At 34.5% G+C, this 23,768-nt stretch overlaps 1 protein-coding gene across 1 annotated transcript; it reads left to right on the forward strand.

The window, feature by feature from the left end:
- The first annotated feature begins 20,602 nt into the window (after window positions 1–20,602).
- Window positions 20,603–21,262, forward strand: LOC149923346 (uncharacterized). Its single transcript, XM_090161589.1, has one exon. It carries the CDS (start codon window positions 20,603–20,605, stop codon window positions 21,260–21,262), a length of 660 nt encoding a protein of 219 aa, XP_090017715.1.
- Window positions 21,263–23,768: the final 2,506 nt, after the last annotated feature.

A 23,768-nucleotide genomic window follows, 5' to 3' on the forward strand; every position in this document is an offset into this window, starting at 1 on the left:
CCCAGTGGTGGTTTTAGATTTCGCCTATGACCAATAGTTTTAGAGGTATAATAATAACATGAAATGCATGTTAAAAAATGTTCTCAGTCGAAATTTTGGGGCTTACGGTTTCAGCTTGTATGTAACAAATTGAAGGTTAACATAAATATTATCTGGCGTCGCCCCTGTTCGATTTTCAAATGAGCACATGAAAATATTTATGTTAACCTTCAATTTGTTACATATTTAGAATTAAACAAAAACGATTACTTCTAGGAACTATAGATGGCGACCAAACCCGACAACAATTATTATTTTAAATGGCTTGGTGAGATATTTCTCAATTTCTGTGAAAACGTTTTTGGTGAATATCTTTTGAACCACTGCGTCGATTTGAATAATTTTAACACTTTCTAAATATAAATCAACCCCGGAGAACACGAAAATGGGGTTTAAAATGACCTGAGATCAAAAATAAAAAAGTTGACACCCCCTCTTTTAGGCCAAAATAGGCCAAACTATAAGTCTATCCAGAAAATGATTTTGGCCAATTTGTAGCTAAACATTTTATTAATCTATTACCGATGTCCACTTCGACTTGATGCAACTTTACAAGAAATTACGGGCGAAAATGTTCGAAATCTCCCACGGGCAAAGACTTTTTGAACAGAGTGTACATTCGAACGAGATCTCATTGACCTTTCTAGCTCTAACTGTTGAAGAGATACGCGCGACACAGTGGCATCGGCATGGGCATCGGCTACACTGTACGTGAAACTTATACCAAAGAATATAGACCCCAGGAATCGAAAGAAAAACCGTTAATGCCTCGGCTCTCGAGTTGACGGGAGAGCTTCCGGCTAGTCGAATCGATAGAACCGGAAATAAGCCCGTCAACCTAGGTTTACCTTTGAAGGCTAGATACAAGCAAATTATACTAGATAGAGCTGCAGTTTCCATTCCTGGGGTCTAAATTCTTTGCTTATACACACAAATCCCTAGGATTGTGTGTAAAAACTTTCGCTGAAGCAACACTTCGTCGCAGAAAATAATTTCAAAGATGAAATGCATATTTAGACTTAAACTTATTTCGAAAAATATCTTAGTTCTTTCAATGCTTTGTGTAGTCATAATTTTAACGAGGTTATCTAAAATCTGTACCATTTAGGATTTAGTAATAGTTTGAACTTGTTTAAGTTGACCTTTATGGGTGGGTCTTAAGAACACGAAGCCATGAATCCAGAAGAAATTTCTAAGTAGATCTGGTTTTAAAATTACATAATTTTCTGCCTGGCAGTTAACGGACGCAGCCTTAAATAATTCCTTTAAAAAGTGTATTATATTTCTAAGAAGGGGCTTAGACTCCTTATCTGCCTAGGGCCTCAGGATCTTTAAGTCCGGCCCTGAACACAGCTCATCCTAGGGGAAAATTTGGACCAGCGTCAAGATGTAGCCACAATCGGTATGCAAGTTGAGCCATAGAACACGCCTGTCTAGTAAGCGAGCGTATATAGTCTTTGGAATGAGCTCAAGTGGCGCGAATATACCCCTTTAGTCCAGTAACTTTAGGATTTCACTTCGAAAAAAATGCCCCCGGGCTGAATTTTTGCATACACCTTTATTTAGTGTCTATAAACGTTGTGTCAAAAGTCCCCATCATTGGGGTGTATGGAACGTTTTGTTTTGGCGGGAAAATGCCCGGCAAAAATGGTTTTTCACCAATATCTTCGTTATTATTACTTTTAGAGCTATACTGTCAATTACCAAAATAATGCTGAGCACGTTTTTGTCAAGAATGGTCTTATTTGAACTTAGCGTCTGAGCAGTCGTTTCTGCGCAATCGCAGTGCAAATGTTTTAGTACGGTTTCCATGTTTTTTTTGTGGAAAAAAATAGGCCATACCTAAAAATTTCACAATCGAAAGAGGTTAGGGTCTTATAGAACCTCCGCAAAGTCCTAAAGTCTGCAGTGCAAACTTTCACCGCCATCTTGGAAAATGGCCGAAATTTAATATTCGCTTATAATTCAAACATTATTTACCCAAACTCAACATATGAGCTGTCATTCTTCTTCAAATTGTCTAATCCTTCTTTATGATTTCTTAAAAGGTCGATTTTATCAAAAGGTCAAAGGTCATGAGCTAAAATATCTTTAAATTATAACGAAAAACGGTATATTTCTTACATATGGCTTATTAATTAAAACTTCTAATACTATTTCAAAGTAACCCTGTTGCTCTGGAGAAGGTCAAAGTTTAATTGGATTAAATTGATTAAGTATTTATTTTAATATTAAATAATAACTTGTACCCCACCCTTCGTTTTCTTATCTAAAAAAGGTCCTTGGTTTAACGCCAATTTCAAGAATGTATTTATTTATATTCAGGGAGAATGAATATGTCGAGACTATCGACGGACACGTTGAGCCCCTAACCCCGTCACGCTAAGGGGGGGGAGTGAAAAAGGAGGCGGTCTTTTTTTTTGCGTCCTCGCAACAGCGTTAATCGCGTCGAAAAACGTAATTTTTAAGAACCAATGAGATTGCAGTATTATTTGATTTTATTAAAGCGGAGCAGCATACCGGGGGGCCAACGGGTGGAATTGGAGAAACGCTAAAAATAATCTCGACATATTCATTCTCCCTGAGTATAAATAAATACATTCTTGGCCAATTTCGAATGAAAAATGTTCTGACGCGAATTCTAAGTCAAAATGTTGCGCTTTGTTCGAAAAAAATTGTTTCAAGACTGCCCGACTTGACATTCTAATTCGTTACGACATCAGCACATGCAGCTTCAAAGCGAACGGTGCGAGATATATTTTTGAAAACCCATTTTATAAAATAAAGAAAATATAAAATATTAATTCATAAAATCATTAATAAATACACATAGAAAGAATAAAAAAACGCCCACTCTTGCGTAGTAAAATTTAAAATCGTTTTATTAAAAGACACGACTTGTTTCACTGCCGTTCGGTAGCATCTATATTTTAATGCATCGGTTTATTTTTACCATATTAATAAATACATATATTAAAAGTAATTAAACATAAATAAATAGATATGATAAATTAATGTTCTAAAAATTTTTCGTTTTTTAAACGTATTATTCTTCGCTTTGAGCTTCTTGTCCTTCATTTTCTTCTTGTTGTTCGATTTCATTTTCTTCTTGTTGTTCGATTTAATTTTCTTCTTGTTGTTCGATTTCATTTTCTTCTTCGATTTCATTTTCTGCTAGATTATCTATTTCCTTATCGCTCTTTTCGTCTGTTTCCGTTGAATCTATTTCTACTGGTTCACAATTTTGGAATGATTTCCCGTGACAATTACCGCAAACTGATGAACAGTGAAGTCCGAGCTTTCGACAACCATATAATGGTCCGCATACTTTTAAACAGTTACAAAAAATCATGTTCAAAAGACATTGCGAAGTGGTTTTTGGTCGCAATAGATTATCTTTATTTATCCATCCCCAAACTATAGGATTTAATTCATTACCTAACCACTTCTGAACTTGATAATACATTCGAAATAAGTGCTCTTTTGCTGCATTTTCTGTAGGTGCCCAGCAAACACAAACACGTCCTATGGACATCCGATAGACGTCACACTCAGATCTTGCCTTTGTCCGTAGGACATCCCAAAATCCGGGGTTGACGTCGGTTGGACGTTAAAGGACGTCCAAATGTCCGGTTTGTCCATAGGCGTAGCTAGGGGGGGGGGGGGGCAGGGTGGGCCGGGCCCACCCTAAAAAGCTTTGGGTCCACCCTAGAAAAATACCCTTCCTCATTCTGTTTGTCTCTGGGAAAGTAAAAAGGTTAGAGGTGATAGGTTTTATTTTCACTTTCATTTCGAAAATTCTAGAACGTGCGATTTCGATAGGCTAATCCAACCGGGCGAATCTTATCTTTTAAGATCTAAAACAAAGTCCTGGATGACCAAGTCTACAAAAAAAGAAGCGTCAGTTCCATCTTGCTTTTAATAAAATAAAAATAAAATACGAATTTTGCTTCATCAGTCCGACGGCTACTAACGTAGCAATAACCGTGAGGTAGACCGTAGAAGTCCGTTTTATCCGAGTGTGTTCAGTCTTAATATTACCCCTAATGAAATCGGATTATAACGTAAGTTCTTTTTTTTCTGTTTTTATTACATACATATTGTAATTTAACAACCTGAATTAACCGTTTAAAACCGAAAGATCCAACCAGGGTTGAAATTAAATAATACAAAGTGAAACTATAACTATCGTTTCCCTCGAGCGTTCGATATTTTTCTTATGTTGTAGGGTGAACGACCACCGAAGATAAAATAAAAATTTGTTTAGGTAATACTAATATACCGTTGTATATAATCCGTGTTTGTTCTCAATAATGCTAAGTATATAAGTAGGATAAGATGGGAAAATATAATTTTGAAATCTTTATAGTTATTCGGAATTCGGAAGAAAGTCCGTTCATGTGCGTGTTTTTGAGAATTGATTAGTTTAATTAGCTACTTATCTAATTATTTTCCAAAACCTGTACATATTCTAAGAAGGTAAAAATTAGGAAGTTACGCATGCGCTGATAGTCAGTGACCACCTTGCCGTGGCCGGCCGATTATGCCCCCCCCCCCTAGGAAAAATCCCTAGCTACGCCAATGGGTTTGTCTATAGCCGTAGTACGTCCCGGGGACGAGTTTTCGGACGTCCAACGGCGATTACGGCGGTAGTCCCCTGGATGTCTTTGGGCCTTTAATTTGGTTTAATCATAGCTCAATAGGGATGAAACTAGGACGTTCATTGGATATCGTATTCTGAACAAATAATTTAAAAAGCCAAACTTGATATTAAAATTTTATTCAAAACATTAAAATACAAGATAATGGAAAAATCCAGCAACAAGTGTACAATTTGATTGTAATAACACGAATTCTGCAAGTATTAGCAGTTAACATATAAATTACAAAACTTATATAGTTATTTAATTTTTATATAAAATAAATTTCGAACTAAACTATTAAAAAATTAATTCCTTATACAAATGTAAAAAAAACAATAAAATAAATTTTCAAATCAGAAGCAAAATAAAACTAAGCCATTTAATACTATTCCTTAAAAAAAATTAAGACTATCGAATGAAAAATGTACTCTAGAAATTACTGTTTCTCGAAGCTTAATTTTAATATCTATCCAAATCTTACTTTTGGAATTACAATTTAACTATATAAATTATCACAGTATAAAATAAAGCTTTAGGCGAACCACTCAGTGAGAGTAATGAATAATAAACTTAAAAAGTTAAATTGAAACATGTACAGGTCCAAAATGAACTTTAAAAACAGCGAACCTTCCCTAACATTCGGAGAATTCAACGCAAATCTTACTTTTGGAATTCCAAATCCAATATATAAAATATAACAAAATGAAATAAAGCTTTAGGCGAACCGTTCAGTGAGAGTAATGAATAATAAACTTATAAAAGTTAAATTGAAACATGTACAGGTCCAAAATGAATAGACTTTGATCAAACATATTTTCTTCCTACCTCTGTAAAAGACACATTAAAAAAATCGAGTTAAAATCATTAAAAAAATCAAACAGTTTTTTAATAAAATACTTACTCTTATGATATATTATCAGCAATACTAGAGATTACTATGTTATAATCTTTAACGTTTGTGTAGAACGCATTATGGACTTTATGGTGACCGATTCCAAACTATCGAGTAATGGCGTCGTACAAAAGAAACTACAAACGACTTTAGCTCGGTCAACTTAGATCAGCTTTTTCGCAGTAATTGGCTTTGATTGTAGAAATAATTCATCAAATGAAAATAATGGAAATAAAAATTAAGAAAATAATAATATAAAAATATAAAAATTAAGAACAGATAAAATTAATTAAATAATTAAGTAGTTTTGATTTAACACGTAATTTCATTAATTCACGTTAAATAAACTCGTAAATTTAAATAATAATATCCATAATAAAATTAATATTTTGTGGTTCATTAATCATTATCAGCTCAAATACAAATACAGGTGAAAAAAATTAAAATTAGTTGCTGATAAACGCACCTCTAGATAGCATTGATGGACGAAACATTTCGGACGAATAGTGGAGATCCATGCGACGTCGATTGGGCTGAATATCGGATGTCGTGAAATTGGTACTACGAGGACTAAAATGGGACGTCCGTTATTCGTCCCGTAGGACGAATTTTGAACGGGACCAAGCTGGGCTCTATGGACCATGCTGGGACGTCCCAGGGACGATTTGGGTTTGCTGGGTGGTAAAAGATTTAGGTTTACTGACTTCTTTCTATGTATAGATTTTGTAAAACATTTATAACGTTATTCGTTAACGGAAATTTCTGTAATGGGAGCCCCATAAATTGCCAAAATAACCCTTATTCCATTGGAAGCCAGCGATTCATGAGAAACTGAAGGTTGTTTGAAAACTTGAGCTGCAACTTGTAAGTCTTCCCGTTTCTCCAATAATTTCAAAGCGAGGTTTTACCTTTATTAAAAAGAGCAGATGATGTGTCACACCCGGTAACTGCGTGTAAAAATAAATTTTGATCTCTGCCTTTTTCATGTCCGTCAAAACTTCGAGAAGAATACATTTTTCGCTCAACGTTTCCTTTTCCTGGTTTCAAAAAAAAATTATTTATCAACAGGTGCGCGAGCAACTGGAATCACCAGAAGGTCGATATCTTCCCCAACAAAAACGGTTTGATTTGTTAAAGCCTCTTCCAGAGCTGTTTCGATGATCATAACGTCAGCGTCATCTTGAGCGTGTTTAACAACAAAATTGTTATCTTTGAACTTTTCTGATAACATTGAAATTATTCTGATTTTGTTGTTGCTGTTAAAGAGGAATTTTTCTTGGTTTACTGTAGCGTTCATCATCTCGTCAAAGAGAACGTCGCAAGAGGAAAGCTTAGTCGTTCGGCGAAGTTGTTCCGCAGTTTTAACGCAGTTCTTACTATTATTGTAACCATCAAAAACTATAACAGATCTGGAACCGAAGTGTTTTTTAACATAATTGATGTGTTTAGAAAAAATTGATTCAAAAGATTCATTTAAATTCCAAACAACGCAATGCAGCAAAAATCCTCCGTCAACCACATGTGTAACATTTTCTAAATCAGGTTGAATGGTCAGTGTAGTGAAGCTATCAAAAAAGAAACTTTTTGGTTTTACGCATACCGATTTCATCAAAAAGTGAAACCGGATAAGGGGTTAACTCAAATTGTATATAATTTCGAGTTCGTTATCAGATCTTTTCATAACACTAATTCTTTGAAACACCAAAAAGGGATATATTGCTACTGTGGTATCGTAAACTCTTACTTTGCTGTTGACAATTTAAAGCGAACGTATTCTATCAGCGCGGCAAAATTTGATGGTACTGAAATTTTGTCCTGTCTTCTTTTCCATCGTGGTAATACCAATGTTATAGGCAATGTGACAGTTGATTTGACCGTCACCTGTTACCTTTGTTGCTAAAGACATTATTTTTGGATTGTTAGGAAAAAGTTGATGAGTCTGAAACCAATTTATTAGCTTATCAACATCTGTGTCGTCCCTTCTGACGCGAGAGTCCCTTGCGTCAACGTGTTGTTAGAGAAAGTTGTTACGACTTGGGGATAGAGATAATCAGTCTGATAGCTTATATCAATCCCCAAGTCGTAACCACAAGATTTTCTCTCTCTCTCTCTGCTTTCCCCCTTTCCACCCTCCCCAATCCCCCGATTGTATCCGCAAGATTTTCTCTGCTTTCTCTCCACGTTGAATATAGTAGAATCCCGCCTCCGCTAGTTTTTTCAGTTACGAAACGTTTCAAGTCGATACGCTTCGATTTTCATAGCTGATCTAGACAAAATATTTTCTATATTTTCAAATGATACATTCACTAAGCCTACGTGCTTAGCCTAATTTTCTCACTAAACCTATATGCTAAGACTAAATTTCTCACTAAGGCTACATGGTTAAATTTCTACGCTAAAATTCTCAATATAAACGCTTTTTCAATATGCAAATTGTTTTAAATATGTCTAAAAATATAGTCTATTACAAAGAAAAAGAATAGTTACTTACTTAACGGTTGGAAATCCTTTGTCGAGCTGTAAAAAGGCGGAACTATCCGACAGCAGGTCTTTACTCGTCAATGCGCCAAAGAGAAATGACGCGTAAGAGATTAATCAGCTTCTATCTTGTTGAGATTAATTCATCACGTGATCAAAACGACAACTAACCCTCAAATTCTATTGGCTGTCTCTCAGAGATAACAGATCTACGCACTGAAGATTAAACCATCTCGTGATCGAAACTGCAACTAAAAATTCTCATGGTTTGACGTCTTAATTTACCCACTTGAATATTTGGAAAACAAACCCATTGCTACTCGAACGAGAGTTTTGGAAATACCACGTTGGCGATATCAAAACAAAATTATCGTACCCTCACTTGAAAATGTTTACGGAAAACAAACCTCATGGAAAATTGAGTGACGTAGAAGATTGCTAAACAAGTCGGCCCAGGCCGTAATATTAGTTCCACATCAGTGTATTCGAGTGGGCAAAGCCATACACCCTTAGTAGACACAGGTAGGCAAACTAATACAAAGCTTTTGAGGCTTTGTGATTTCTTATCGTTGGATATATAAATTGCCACCCTAAGTGAAAGGGTGGATGCCGCCCACCATCAGGAGACCCGGGTGGGCAAACTAATATAAAAACTGTTGAGCCCATGTGATTTACTATAGTTAGATATACTATTTACCATCCTTTATTAAAGAGTGACCACCGCCCACCCTCAGGATACACGGGTGGGCAAACCAATTCATTAGCTGTTGAGGTCATTTGATTTCCTATCGTTAGATAGACGTAAAGTATCAAAGGTGAAATAGGTAAGCAAAACACGACAAACATAATTTTTTTTAAATTATTGAAATTAGTGGAAAAATGATTTAAAGAAATTCTTAAACTGGGATTAAAATATGTTTATTTTAGGAAATTTATATCAAACATTTGGGTATGGTTCAAACACCAAAATTCCTATTATTGCACAAATTCAAAAAAAAGATACCCTTGAATGTAATTAAGCTTAAGTCCGACTGCTTTGGATTTTTTAGTCTCCCATATTCTAAGTACATAAATTCATTCTTGATTAATGCATATTGGTTTTGACTTAACTTGCAAGGTAATTTGACAAAAAGCTATATTTTAAATTTCGATCTATTTGTGGTAGAGCTATAATCGGGTAGTCTTTACGTGAACTTGTAAGTAAATATACCTAAGTTTTGCGAATGGTATACGGCAAAGATTATCGTAATAAAAATTTACATTCATAGATATAAAAATACATATGCCCGAATGCCCCTAGTTTTTAGATGAGTATGGGAGTCCAATAATTAATAATGGCGGTACGTAAGTGTGTGAAGGGAAATAGTCTTCAATGCTTTAACTGTTTAAGCGTACGCGTGTTCTTAATAATATAATACCTTCTCCCGATAGTGACTTCAATTTATAATTGTTTCTCTATGGTTCTATTGCTTTTATTACCCAAAAGGAAGTTCGTCAGTGTGGATTGAACTCGTAGTTTGTCTTGAACCTTTTGTTTGGTGTAACGAGTGATGAAGTTTTTTAATGTCTCTTGTTGATTTATTTAAATAAGAAAATAAGTATCTCATTGTGGGGCTTTTAGAGCATTTATAAGTACATATGGGGAAGAGGGCATTTAAAATTTTCAAGCTCGTTTATTCGAGTACTCACTTTCGAGCGAGGCATCCTAAGCGAGTGTGCCCACCTACCACTGCTCACCACCCGAACATTTAAAATTTTCGAGCTCGTTAATTCGAGTACTCACTTTCGAGCGAGGCATCTTAAGCGAGTGTGCCAACCACCCACCACCCACCACCCACCACCCGACGCGAAGTTTGAGGTTCACTTGACCTTAAACGGCGAAAATATACGTAAAATAAGGTGGAAAAAGAGACGAGGATTTCGACAACTTAACTAGCCAACTCCCCACGCGTCGCTAAAACTGACGAGGATAGAGCAGAAGTTCCGAACAAATTGTTGTAAGCTTCCAGTAGCCGCGAGCGCAAAGGCGTCGTGATTTGGAGTTTTTGACTGGCCGTTTTTGAGTTCGAATCCCGTTTTCGCGAAAACTGCAAATTATTTTCGCAGCGCCATCTGCCATGTAGTCGCTTTCCACGCCGACAACAAACAAACAACACTTAACTACAATCCGTCCATAGCAATAGTCCCACTTCGATATATATAGATGTGGAACTAAAAATGGGTAAGTGTTATGTTTTTTTCAATAAAGAGTGAAAAAAGTTACATAGAAAAATTGTTGTTTACAATGGTTTTTTCGCTTACATGAGTTTATATTATTAAATAAAATGGCCGTGTGACGCTGAGCGTTAACGGATTGATTTGCGGATGGGTTTGGTTTGGATGGTATTTTTCGTTAACAGTCACCGTCGTGACGGTTTTAACTCAGTTTGATTGGGTATTTAGTTATTGTAATGTTTATGCGTAGGTTGTGAATGTTGAGTTCGTGTTATACGGTTGTGGGTGTTGAATTTGTTGCGTTCGTGTTATGATGGTTGTGGATGTTGAGTTCGTGTTATGACGGTTGTGGGTGTTGAGATTGTGGTGTTTGTGTTATGATGGTTGTGGATGTTTAGTTTGTTGTGTTTGTATGGGCGTTTTATTTCCAACTTCTTCTTAATGACTTTGGAACGGACCGAGTGCTGAGTGTTATGCAACCTATCAACGTCCAATGGCAGGGTTTCCACCAATTGTACACGGTATTCGTCTTAGTATCAATTTGCGATTTATTAGCGCCGGCCGGGAATCGAACCCGGGTCTGCCTTGTGCAAGAGATTTACTCTAACCACTCAGCCACCAACGCTTGTTAAGTTACGGTGTTTTTCTAAAAAACACCTTTTCGAATGTCCTTTACAAAGTTATAACGTTAGGTACTGTAATTTATTCTACATCATTTTAAATATTTATAAATTATATTAATCTTATATTTAATTAAATATTTATGAATTATATTAATCGTATATTTAATTAAATATTAATAAATTATGTTAATCTTATATTTAATTAAATATTTATAAATTATATTAATCTTATATTTAATTAAATATTAATAAATTATATTAATCTTATATTTAATTAAATATTAATAAATTATATTAATCTTATATTTAATAAAATATTAATAAATTATATTAATCTTATATTTAATTAAATATTTATAAATTATATTAATCTTATATTTAATTAAATATTTATAAATTATATTAATATTATATATAATTAAATATCTGAGTATTTTAATTTATTTGATCGTGTTCAGGCATTGAACTCGGGTCGCATCGTTACAATGCAGATAGTTTACCGCCGAGCCATTGACTTCCTTTAGGAAAATAAAAAGTAAAGAAACCATTATGATAAGGCGGGTTTTTTACCTTTTAATAACGCTTAGAAAAAGGATAATTATTCAAAACTCCCGCGGAAACTATATAAAAGTAATAATATAGCGCCACCGTGTGGAGAACTATCAATCAAACCGGGTAAAAAATATAATCTCTTAAATTTTTCGAACTTTAGTCAAAAAACAACACGAAATAAAGGTATATAAGGCCGTTGCCGTCAATTTAGAAGATTAAGTTCTTGGCTGTCAGACGAAATACTACGGGGGTCCTGGTGTCGGTCAAAAGTTATGAGGTAACTTTGCGGTTTTAATTAGTATGTTCGATTTTCGGTCAAGAAAAGAGTGAAATTGTGTTTCGCGTTTGGAACGTTAGTGAATGGACTTAAATGTATGAACAGTGCGTGTTTAAGACTGAAAGTGTTAAAGTAATTGTGAACTAACTCAAGTCAGCTGTAAGAAAAAATTGATTGTTTTTTTTTAAATTGGAATAACCTAATTATACCCTTGAAATTATCAACTCAAGCTGTGAGGCTAATTAAGTAGATTGGAAGTAATTAGTAGCGAACAGCTCTCAGCTGTTAATTAAGACCAGAGTTTATAGTAAGGTAGTTTGAATTTAGTTAAAATTACTCAGTATAATTTATGATATTTACTTAAGTGTAAGTGTGTTTTGGTTTATTTTTCAATCACGATGAACTAAGACACATCTAATCTTAGACACTTGAGTATCAGTTCTGTACAATTACGTAGGAGGGATATATATTGTTGGGTTATTGATGAAAGTTGAATCTAGAACGATCCATAGACTGTTCTGAATAAAAATAAAAATTTATAATTTTGCATAATTCTGGTTGCCATTTTATTTTCTAGTCACTCGCCCACAACATTACAGTTCTGGCAAGCCCGAATCAACTACATTTTCGATATAACGGCGACGGGAAATTATTCTCGTAAATTTATCGCGCGGCCTTAGGGAATATTCATTTAACAATATTTCGATAAACACTCCTGTAATTAAAATCGGCGCGATTCCGTTAGAATTATAAACCAAAAAGCGAACGGTCGTTATAATAGCCTCTGTAGATATTTCTTTCATTAAAATTTGCTTCGTATTATATTTAACTGATAAACTTGTTCTGTAAAAAGGGTTTAATTCAATTGTACATTGGGGATTTTTTAACAATAGGTACTTTTGTTTTTTTTGGTTTGCTATTGGTCAAGGATTACAGTAATGCAAAAAGTTTTAACCGCAAGTTATTATTTAAAAAGATATGATCAATGTAAAATTGCTACTTGCCATCAATTTTTACAACGGAAAATACGACATATTTCGAGATTTCTGTATGTGTTGGATGAGGTAGGACTGTTGACGAGGACGATTCTTTAAATTACTAGATTTTAATACTTTGTGGATAAAGTAGGACTGATGACGAAAAAGAAAAAGGCTGAAATGCAAAACAGTACTAACTTTTAAGGGTTGGGGATTTTTCCGGTATTTCAACGCATTTTAGCCTTTTTTTAACCATACTATGTCATATTATATGTCGTCTGTGTGATGGTGACTTATACAATATCGAATGTATTCTAAGTATTGTCGCCTGACGGCGCCGCGCACTCACTTCGCTCGAGCGCTGGGGGCGCGCGGCGCCTCCCCAACCCCATACTAAAAAAAGCTATGGGCCATCTATAACGCAACCTAGAGGACAGCACCAAGCCTGACGCATCAAGTATCGTCAACCCGATATTAATCCAACCTAATAATATAAATAACCTAACCCATTATCCCCCCCAAAACCCCTAAAATGCATTGAAATACGGCGAAAATACCTGAAATAAAAAAGTAAGTTAGTATGTTTTGCATTTCCACATTTTCTTTTTCGTCATCAGCGCCACGTTATCCACAACGCATTAAAATCTAGGAATTTAAAGAATCGTCCTAGGGAAAATTCACTGCAAAAGGCCAATGTTTAAAAATGCATATCTTTGTTAATATTCATTTTCGCCAAAATAAAATGAAAATTAAAGTAATCCCCATCTTGTCCTCTATCCAAAAAAAATATATACCAAATCGGGTGGGGGGCAGCTATTCTACACTTAACCCAAAATTGCTGGCAAATAACAATTTTATATTTATCATATCTTTCTAAATAATAAATTGCGGTTAAAACTTTTCGCATTACTGTAATCCTTGACAAATAATTAACAAAAAACAATAACAAAACCAAAAAAGCCGTAAACACATTTTCGGTTTGCACACGTTTTAAAAATTTAGTAATATCTTGTCGTTAAATCTAATTCGTAATCAGTCCTACCTTATCCAACAAGTACAAAATCTCGAAATATGTCGTATTTTCCCAAGGGGGTTTCATTCGCGGTTCGGAATGAACGAATTCTTTGAAGAGAGCAGACGCCTCTTATAACTGACGTCACCCGGAGGAAAAAGTTTGGCGGTAGATTCAGCATCGAGTAACAAACGAAACGTAAAACTAAGCATTTTTAATTTACAACTTTTGTTTTTCAAAGGTACAAAGTATATTTCAACAATAGGAACATATATATAGGAACACATATTGTTTGTATTGAGTAATTAACTTAAAATAAACAAAAAATTGACTTTTAAAGTCTTAAAATAAGAACTTAACCTTATGTAGTTACTTTAAAGAAATAAATAAAAACCACTATTGCACAGTAAAAACTGTGCAATAGTGGTTTTTATTTATTTCTTTAAAGTTTTAAATGTCCATAATATTTGTCTTATGTAGTTATTTTTTTTATTTTTTTGGTTCTTTTTCTCCCACTGTCACCTTCCTTTTCATTTTTTTGGGCATTTGCCGACAAATTATTTAGGAATCTCATTTTGATTAAAGTTCTTATTTTGATAAACTCTGTTACCACATCTCTTGGAAAAATTTTAAATTCTTTTAGGATTTCGTTGGTCACATTTTTGACAATTCCTACCTCGTTTGATATGGTTTTTTTTAAAGTATATTCATGGTGGTAGTCACAAAAAATTGTTTCAAAACATTTCACAGATTTAAAAAACTCTTTTGATGGCACTAATATTTCCCCATATGATAAATGAGATACCCAAGATGGAATATTGTAATTGTGATCCAATTTTTCTTTGGTATCATCAGTTAAGTTCAAGTCAGGATATTTATTTTTGCATTTTTTTGCAACCCAACCAGCCAAATATTCAATCCCACCCTCTTAGTGTTCGCTAAGACTTCGTAATTCTGAATTCTTTAAATTCTGCTCTTCATTTAATTGATAGTTTTCTTTCATTGGACCTGACAAGAAAACTTTTCTAGGTGGTGAGTTCATTATTATGTTATTATTGGTTTGAAGGTTTTGAAATTTTGAAAGTAATGAAACATTTTCTAAATTATTTTTATCACAATTATCAATTATATTGCCATTTGGCTCAAATTCCTCCCCACTACTTTGTAAACATTTTACAGTTGGCGATTTAATTAATACATTACTACTGGCTTGTAGGTTTTTGACTGGTGAAAGCACAGAAAACGTTCCTAAACTATCTTTTCCATAACGAATAATTGTATTACTATTTGACTCAAAATCCTTCTCACTACTTTGTAAAAAAATATCTTCATTTTCCATTTCAATATCATCAAAAGTTATTTCTGATTGTCAAAAAACATTTGTCACAAAATACTCGTCATTAATTTGAGAAGTAGTATTTGAATTTGATTGCACAACCCCAGGGTTTTTGCCAAGAATGATCATTCTTATGCGATACAGGGCATTTAGGGGGGTAGGGTGGTCATCTAAGCCTCCACGTGTTCGCAATTGAGAGAAACAATTTTCAAGACAATCTTGGTTAAGACGATGTGTTAGTAAATAAGAAGTCCCAAATTTGTAATGAAGGTCAAACCATGAGCTTTGGAAGGATTTAGTAGTAATTATGATTCCTTTTTGAAACATTTGCAAGCAATTTTGTGATTTCTTGATACATCTCATAGATTCCATGAGGTGAATCATATTAGTTAAAGCTTCATTTTGATTCTCAAAATCAACTCCAAAACCACTTTTGGGGCCGTCTTTTTATAGCTATTTAAAATGTCAAACCTTTTATTAACAGTATCAATGAAATTTGCAGTTTCTAAAAGAATTTGGTCATTTCCCTTTGCCATTCTTCTAATTGCTGTGGCAACAGTGTGTGACATTAACTCTGCGGCTAACCTCACATTTTGACGTTCAGTTTTAACACACTCCACATGTAATCTAGTAAGTTTATTACAGGTCTTTAATTCTGCGTTGTCATTATTGATCAACTGAAGAATTGGGTCTTTTTTAACTTCTATATCGTTTATGTGGAAACCGTAATCCAAAAACCAATTTCGAATTAATTTTAACAAATGCGGTGCATCTGCAAAACAATAAATTTGTTCATCGGGAGCTGCTGTACTAAAAAAATAGGTTCTAGATGTAGAAACCCCCAACTCCCTCCAAAGAGCCATATTTGAACCACCCATATCGTTAACGCATGCCTTGACAATAAACCCTGCATCTTGCAACTTAGAAATAGCGGTATTTAGAATTTTTGTCGTCATTTTTTGATCAAAATTTAAGTATAACGGCTGTTTCCAACTGGAAAACAACCCTCTGGCCATTAATACTTGTAGTTGAGAATGTTTCCCTATGATTTGGTCTTGTTTTTGATCATATTCATACAAAGATCGAACTTTAACTTCATCAAAATTCAATACCACTATTTTGTCCATATCTGGGAGATCAGATCCAGTACTTTTCATTAATTTAAAAACATCCTCTAGGAAGCTTTGTTTAACATCGATTTTAGCTGCATATCGCTGTAGCGTTGATATATGAGGCAGAGGAAAATTGCATTTTTCCCTTAGATAGATGTATACCCTCTTACTAAAATATATAATTGCAAAGGCTTTGGCAATATCATCACTACTCCAGCGCACTTTTTTTTTCCCTAATAACATTTTAATTTGGCTTGATGAGAATAATTTTCGGAGAATATGGTAGCTTCTTTCTTGTAACGAGTTAGGCATCTTTGCTACCTTATTTAAGCGTTTCAGCTCTTTTTTTGCTTTTTTAATTTCAAATGATTTTTCTAAAACCTTAAATTTAAAGTCCCGTATTATCTTATTTTTCTTTTTCAGAATAAGTTTTAAATCACTATACCTATTCTTAAATTTTTTGAGTTCATTTATGCAAGAGTTATTATCACATTAAACTTAAAAAGTTCAATTGAAGCTTCTTGTTTATCACAGTTGCATCCGCAGCAGTGGGAGCCATTGCCTTGGACAGTATTATGCTCTCCGATTAACACATCAGAATCAGACGATTCGAAGCTAGTTTTCTTAAATGAGTCCTTTAAAATATCTTGACTAGTAGAGTTATTAAAAGATGATTCTTGACTAGAAGACTTGTCAAAAGAGCACTCCTGACTATTGAATGTACCATCAGAATAATTTTTATCACAGCTATTAAGCAATTCATTAACTAATTGCTTTCGCTCTCTGGTTCTTGCACGCCCTTCTCTATCCTTGGCTGCTGTGGAAAATTGGCATTTATCAATTGGCAAATTTTGACTAGGAATTGCGTTTTTAACTAAAAGTTTCCGTGCTTTCAGGCCAAGTAGTTCAGCTTTGAGATTTCTTTCAAAATCATCTTGCCTAAAATGTTCAGAACAAATTCTAGCTGTATTTGGATTAACGTCACTGCGATAACATTAGTTAGCCAAATATTTCTTATATTTTTGTCTTTTGGAAAAGTATGATATGTAACTTCTTTGCTGAGCTTTGAGGAAGAATAATAATTCTTACACCCAAATATGGCACAACAAGATCCAGGCATTCTGAAAACAAAATAAATCTACTTTACTTCACTTCACTTTATCTAGACCACTGCAAAATTTTCAATGAAAATCCCCTTAGCTTTAGCATAGGCTTAAGGTATTAATGTACAACTCTAACGTCTTTATAATCATTTTTAAGTCTGTTACTCAACATTAGAGTTTTTAAAACGATAAAAAACATTATAATGAGAACCACGCATATTAATTTTGTAAACCTAACGATTATTTTCTTACCTTGTTGAGATTTTAAAACAGTTTATAAAGTTTTCAAACGAACGCTAATTGCGTTATGATATCAAATCATTTCTTGTCTGCTAAAGTTCCTCCGGGCGACGTCACTCCAAGCTATATTTCAGAGCCAATCATATATCGTAAAAATTCAGAGGCAAAAGCCCCGTTATAGTGCAACCTTATAGTGTATTTTCTCTAATAACCTTGGTATTTTCCTAGGTAACAATTGCTGGCAAGTCACAATTTTAAATTTATCATAACTTTCTAAATAATAAATTGCGGTTAAAACTTTTTGCATTATTGTAATCCTTGACAAATAATACATCTAAAAAAATAAACAAAACCCAAAAGAAACAAAAGTACCTATTGTTAAAAATAGCCGTACATTGTTATAGTACGTCTAACTCACTGTTGTAACTACTTAACTTATGATATTCTGAATAAATTAAAATTGGTCGTTTCGTCTCATAAAATTTTAATTATGATTAAATTAATTAACGGGCATGATAGAACTGGGATAACATTTTTAAAAAATAACTCTAAATTGCGGAGATATCCGTGTCTGATTCGGCTAATTGTGCAACGCGGCTAAGTGCGGCTATTAGAGCGACGTGTCCGTCCTCCTGGGGCCTACCTTCGTTTTATTTCTGTTCGGTGTAATAATCATAAAGTCTGCATTCCTTAATTTTTTATAATATTGTTTTGTGTTTTGCGACGTTATTGTTTGGTGCTGTTAACGAAATTTGCCGTTCAATGGGAATATGTATTTCAAGTTGTGGGTTCCCTTAGTTTAACTTGCCACTGCCATCTCATTGGTCCTGCGTTATCCAACGTTTTCCCAATTTGTTTTTTGCCCAATTTTAATGCTTTGCTGTTATTTAATATTCTTGACTTTTGTGTATATAAATTAATTCATATCTCTGCTTATTTTACGGTTGTTTGTTTACTCTTAAAGGGTTCCATTTATTGTGTAGTGCCGCCGGTTATTCCGGTTTGTTATTGCAGTAGTAATTTTATTGCCATTTTTAGATTTTGCTATTACGCTGGACTCCCGATGGTAGTTTATCTTTTGTGATAATGTGTACTAACAATATTTTTCGGCTATATTATGTGTTTTCCCATTGTTTTTTTCTAATTAGTATAATATCTGATAGTATAATATTTAACTTATTTGCTTGTTCGTTAACTTCCCTTTTTTTTCAACTTATAAACTGTTCAACTTTGTAGCATTTTCAGTAAGTGTATATAGGTGTTTTGCGCCATGCTCCGGTAGTTCAGGAATTCATGGCTGATTCAACTCTTAAGTGCCCGAAATGCAATAAATCCTTTATAGGTAAGCAGAATTCATTTAAATGTAATTTATGTTCAGCTAAGATACACCTCGGTTGTACCACCATTACTAAGGACCAGTATATAAACACAATAACTATGAACAGTTTTAAATGCGCTAATTGTTAAGGAAGTAATTCATCTTCCTCATCAAGCTCTAATAATCAGCTCAATGTAGACGCCAGTGATTTCACTCCGTCTACGCCTATGATGAGCAACTCATTTAAGCCATCGGATTTAATTGATTTCCTCAATGAATTTTCCAAATATAACAGTTTAACCAGAGATGGGGATTCAGTTCTCGATCAAATGCGTGATTCGTTAAGCCTTATTCTAACAATGCTGGCTACCCTGCAATCCGATATCAATCTGCTGAAAGAAGAGAATAAAAACCTAAAAAAGGTTATTAAAACTAATGACAAATCGCCAGCACGGATTCCAACACAGTCTCCTGCCCAATCTGGTTCCTCTCTGAATCAATCATATGCGGCCAAGGCGACGCAAAACTTACGAGAGATAACCTCTACCTCTGACAACAAGGGACTTGATGGCTCGACAAGTATTAAACGCGCCTATATTCGTAATAATTCCGTTACAGGAGAGCCGGATATAAACAAGGTTAACAATGGTGGCAATCGACACGTTAAGTCGGGCCCCAAAAATACTAAATCTCTTGAAATCTTTAAAGCCCAGCTACAAGGCTCTAATTCGCGCACATCTATTAAATCTATCCCACGGGTCACTAAACCACGCCGCGTGGCTGTATTCGTTACGCGATTGGATCCTGAACTCACCTCCGCGCAGTTAAAAGATTATCTGGTACAAGAGAATGACCTCAAATCCATTAAATGCGTGCGCCTGAGAACACGCTTCCCCGGATATTCTTCTTTTCACATATTAGCTGATGAACATGAACATAAGAAACTTATGGATGAGAATACATGGCCTGTCGACTGCCTTATAAATGAATATATCGGAATGCTTCGAGATCATAAGAAACACGAGTCAAATATATCAGCAGGCACTCATCTGCTAAAAGTCCCGTCTCTAGTTGTAAATCTACCTGAGACGCCGACAACTGTACTGCAACAAACTATAGATACAACTACATCTTCACCACCTAATGAACAACAGACATAAAAGAACTGTAACTACGCTTCGTCGCCCTGACCTCGAAGTCGCTGATGACAGCGTTTTTGTGCAAATTAAAACGGAGAATACTTCACTCATAATTGGAAACTTTTACCTTACGGAAAAAATCCCCCCGACACTTTGTATCAAATTTTGCTCGGCTAGCGGAAAAACTATCTACAGTACATGAAGACATCATTGTGCTCGGCGACTTCAACGTTCCTGGCGTTAACTGGTCCACACTCTCAAATATTAACTGTAATCCTAACGTCCGACGGAAAGCACAAGCCATACTTGATTTGTGCTCAGACTGCAATTTATCACAAGTCAACGATATACAGAACTTACATGGCAACATTTTAGACCTAGTCCTAATAAATAACTCATCTGTGACAACTACGGTCTCTCTAGAGCCATTGGTTAACATCGACCAGGCCTATCCTCCATTATTAATTTCCTACCACGGAAACGTATCTAACCGTGGTTCCTTAAACTCTGATCCCTCTTTTAACTACAAACGAGGTGATTATTTAAAGCTTTACCACAACCTATGCTCAATTAACTGGTCCCCCTTGTACCAATCACATGATGTAAACAATTGTGTGGCTATACTTACAGAAAACGTTCAGCAAGCTATGGCAAGCTGCATTCCTAAAGCGGGACCAAGAAGAGCATCACAATATCCCTTTTGGTATTCCAAGGAACTAGTAACTGCCATTAAAAGAAAGACTATTTACCATCGTAAATTCAAACGTAGCAAGGATCCCGAGGACAGAGCAGTTTACGAGTCGCTGCGTAAAGACATTAAGAAATTTATCGCCCGTGGTCAGAAAGAACACGCCAGTTCAGTTTATGAAGGTTCTATATCCAAACCTAAACACCTTTGGAACTTTGTTAATGCAAGGTTGAAACTGAAATCTCCACTGCTCACCCTGGAGATAGGTTCAACTTTAATTTCGGACCCACAATCAATCGCTGAAGAATTTTCGAAAAATATCAGCAACATTGCCACCGATACCCTCACTGACGTCGACTCGTATCCGCTTACCGACTTACCACCCGTCGCTGACACGCTTTCCAACACTCGGATCGACGAGGTGCAGATAAGTAACACCATAAAAGAAATGAAGTTGACTCTCTCTACTGGCGTTGACAATATTCCGCTCTTTATAATCAAAGGGTGTTCTGCGATATTAGTGCCTCTATTACGCCATATTTTTCAATTATCCATCGACACTGGCATTTTTCCCGAGTTATGGAAATGCACTGTGGTTTCACCAGTGTTCAAGACGTAAAGAATTACCGTCCGATATCGCTGCTGTGTTGCTTTGCCAAAGTTTTCGATGCAGTCATGCACAAGGTCATTTACATCTGGTTTAAACCCAACCTCACAGAGCACCAGCACGGATTCATTCAGGGGAGATCTGTTGAATCAAATCACGTGTCCTTTCTGAATGATGTCATGCCGGAAGTATTGAGTCAAGGCCAGGTTGATGTTGTATCAATCGATTTATCTAAAGCGTTTGACCGCGTTTCGCACCCTCTACTAATAAAAAAGCTTCAACACTATGGCCTAGTCGGCCCCGCCTCTTTATGTTTAGCAAACTACCTGGACGGTAGATCAAACATCATCAAGTGTAATGGCCGCCTTACTGACATGTCTTACACAACAACTTGCGGGGTACCCCAAGGGAGTTCCTTGTGGCCCCTCTTGTAAAGCATCTACGCCAATGATTTACCCACTGTCCTAGAACATTCGAATGTTATCCAGTTCGCCGACGACAACAAACTTTTTAATAAGATAACGAGTATTGAGGACTGTCAAGCCATGCAGTCAGACCTCAACAATATACGCAATTGGTGTTCCCAAAATAACTTACTTATCAACGGCGCTAAAAGCTGGCTATTTCTTTCACCAGAAAATTGAACATTACTTATTTTGTATACAATGTGAATCGCGACCCTGTTCCGCGCACGCACACACTAAAAGATCTTGGATCACTATTGGACAGTGGCCTCTACTTCCGGGAACAAATTTCTTGGGTCCTAGGTCGTTCACGTCGCCTACTTTTTGGTGTACTTAGGCTAGCTAGAGTACAAACAAAAGTCGCGTGTTTTCGTACACTGTACCTCAGCTTAGTGCGCACTAAACTCACCTACGACACTCTTTCATGGGGCGGTTGTGCAAGCTATCTTTTCAACAAAATTGAAAACGTACAGAGAAAGTTTATTGAACTTGCGCACACGAACTTTCTTAAAAATAAACCGTACGATTATGCATATCTCCTGAACTACCTGGGCCTAGAGACAATTCAATTATTTTTAGACAAACGTCAAATCATTTTTATTTGGAAACTAATCTACAACTTACACATCCCTGATTTAACGCCCTCTTTAAATTTTCACGTACCTAACCACTGTACGCGTCAAAAGTTACATTCTCCAGCACTAAACCTATTAGCCCCATTTTAAGAATGCAACAAACTTGTAACTTGTATAACAACCAATTAGATCTTTTCTCATGCAAATTTTCGCACATTTTTAAAATTATCTAAATTAGTCACTTTACAAATTTCATAGTTTTTAACTTTTGTATTTTTTTCACTCTGTGTATTACCTTGTTGGTACAATTTGTTCTGTTGTAATGCACACTAAACACCTCATTTCATTTCATTCATTTCATCTTATATTAAATTAAATATTTATAAATTATATTAATCTTATATTTAATTAAATATTTATAAATTATATTAACCTTATATTTAATTAAATATTTATAAATTATATTAATCTTATATTTAATTAAATATTTATAAATTATATTAATCTTATATTTAATTAAATATTTATAAATTATATTAATCTTATATTTAATTAAATATTTATAAATTATATTAATCTTATATTAAATTAAATATAAAAATTAAGAACAGATAAAATTAATTCAATAATTAAGTAGTTTTGATTTAACACGTAATTTCATTAATTCACGTTAAATAAACTCGTAAATTTAAATAATAATATTCATAATATTAATATTTTGTGGTTCATTAATCATTATCAGCTCAAATACAAATACAGGTGAAAAAAATTAAAATTAATTGCTGATAAACGCACCTCTAGATAGCATTGATGGACGAACCATTTCGGACGAATAGTGGAGATCCATGCGACGTCGATTGGGCTGAATATCGGATGTCGCGAAATTGGTTCTACGAGGACTAAAATGGGACGTCCGTTATTCGTCCCATAGGACGAATTTTGGACGTGACCAAGGTGGGCTCTATGGACCATGCTGGGACGTCCCAGGGACGGTTTGTGTTTGCTGGGGTGTTATATTCAACTGACAAACTTGTACCGTAAAAAGGGTTTAATTCAATTGTGCATTGTTATACTACGTCTAACTCACTGTTGTAACTACTTAACTTATGATATTCTGAATAAATTAAAATTGGTCGTTTTGTCTCAATTATTTAAATTATATTTAAATTTTATATCGGGCGGGATAGAACTGGGATAACGTTTTTAACAAATAACTCTAAATTTATATATTTATAAATTATACTAATCTTATATTTAATTAAATATTTATAAATTATATTAATCTTATATTTAATTAAATATTTATAAATTATATTAATCTTATATTTAATTAAATATTTATAAATTATATTAATCTTATATTTAATTAAATATTTATAAATTATATTAATCTTATATTTAATTAAATATTTATAAATTATATTAATCTTATATTTAATTAAATATTTAAGTATTTTAATGTAAAAGTTGATCGTGATC

Source organism: Leiobunum rupestre, chromosome 10 (genome assembly GCF_980474605.1).
Source record: "Leiobunum rupestre chromosome 10, qqLeiRupe1.1.hap1, whole genome shotgun sequence".
NCBI classification, from domain to species: Eukaryota; Metazoa; Arthropoda; class Arachnida; order Opiliones; family Sclerosomatidae; genus Leiobunum; species Leiobunum rupestre.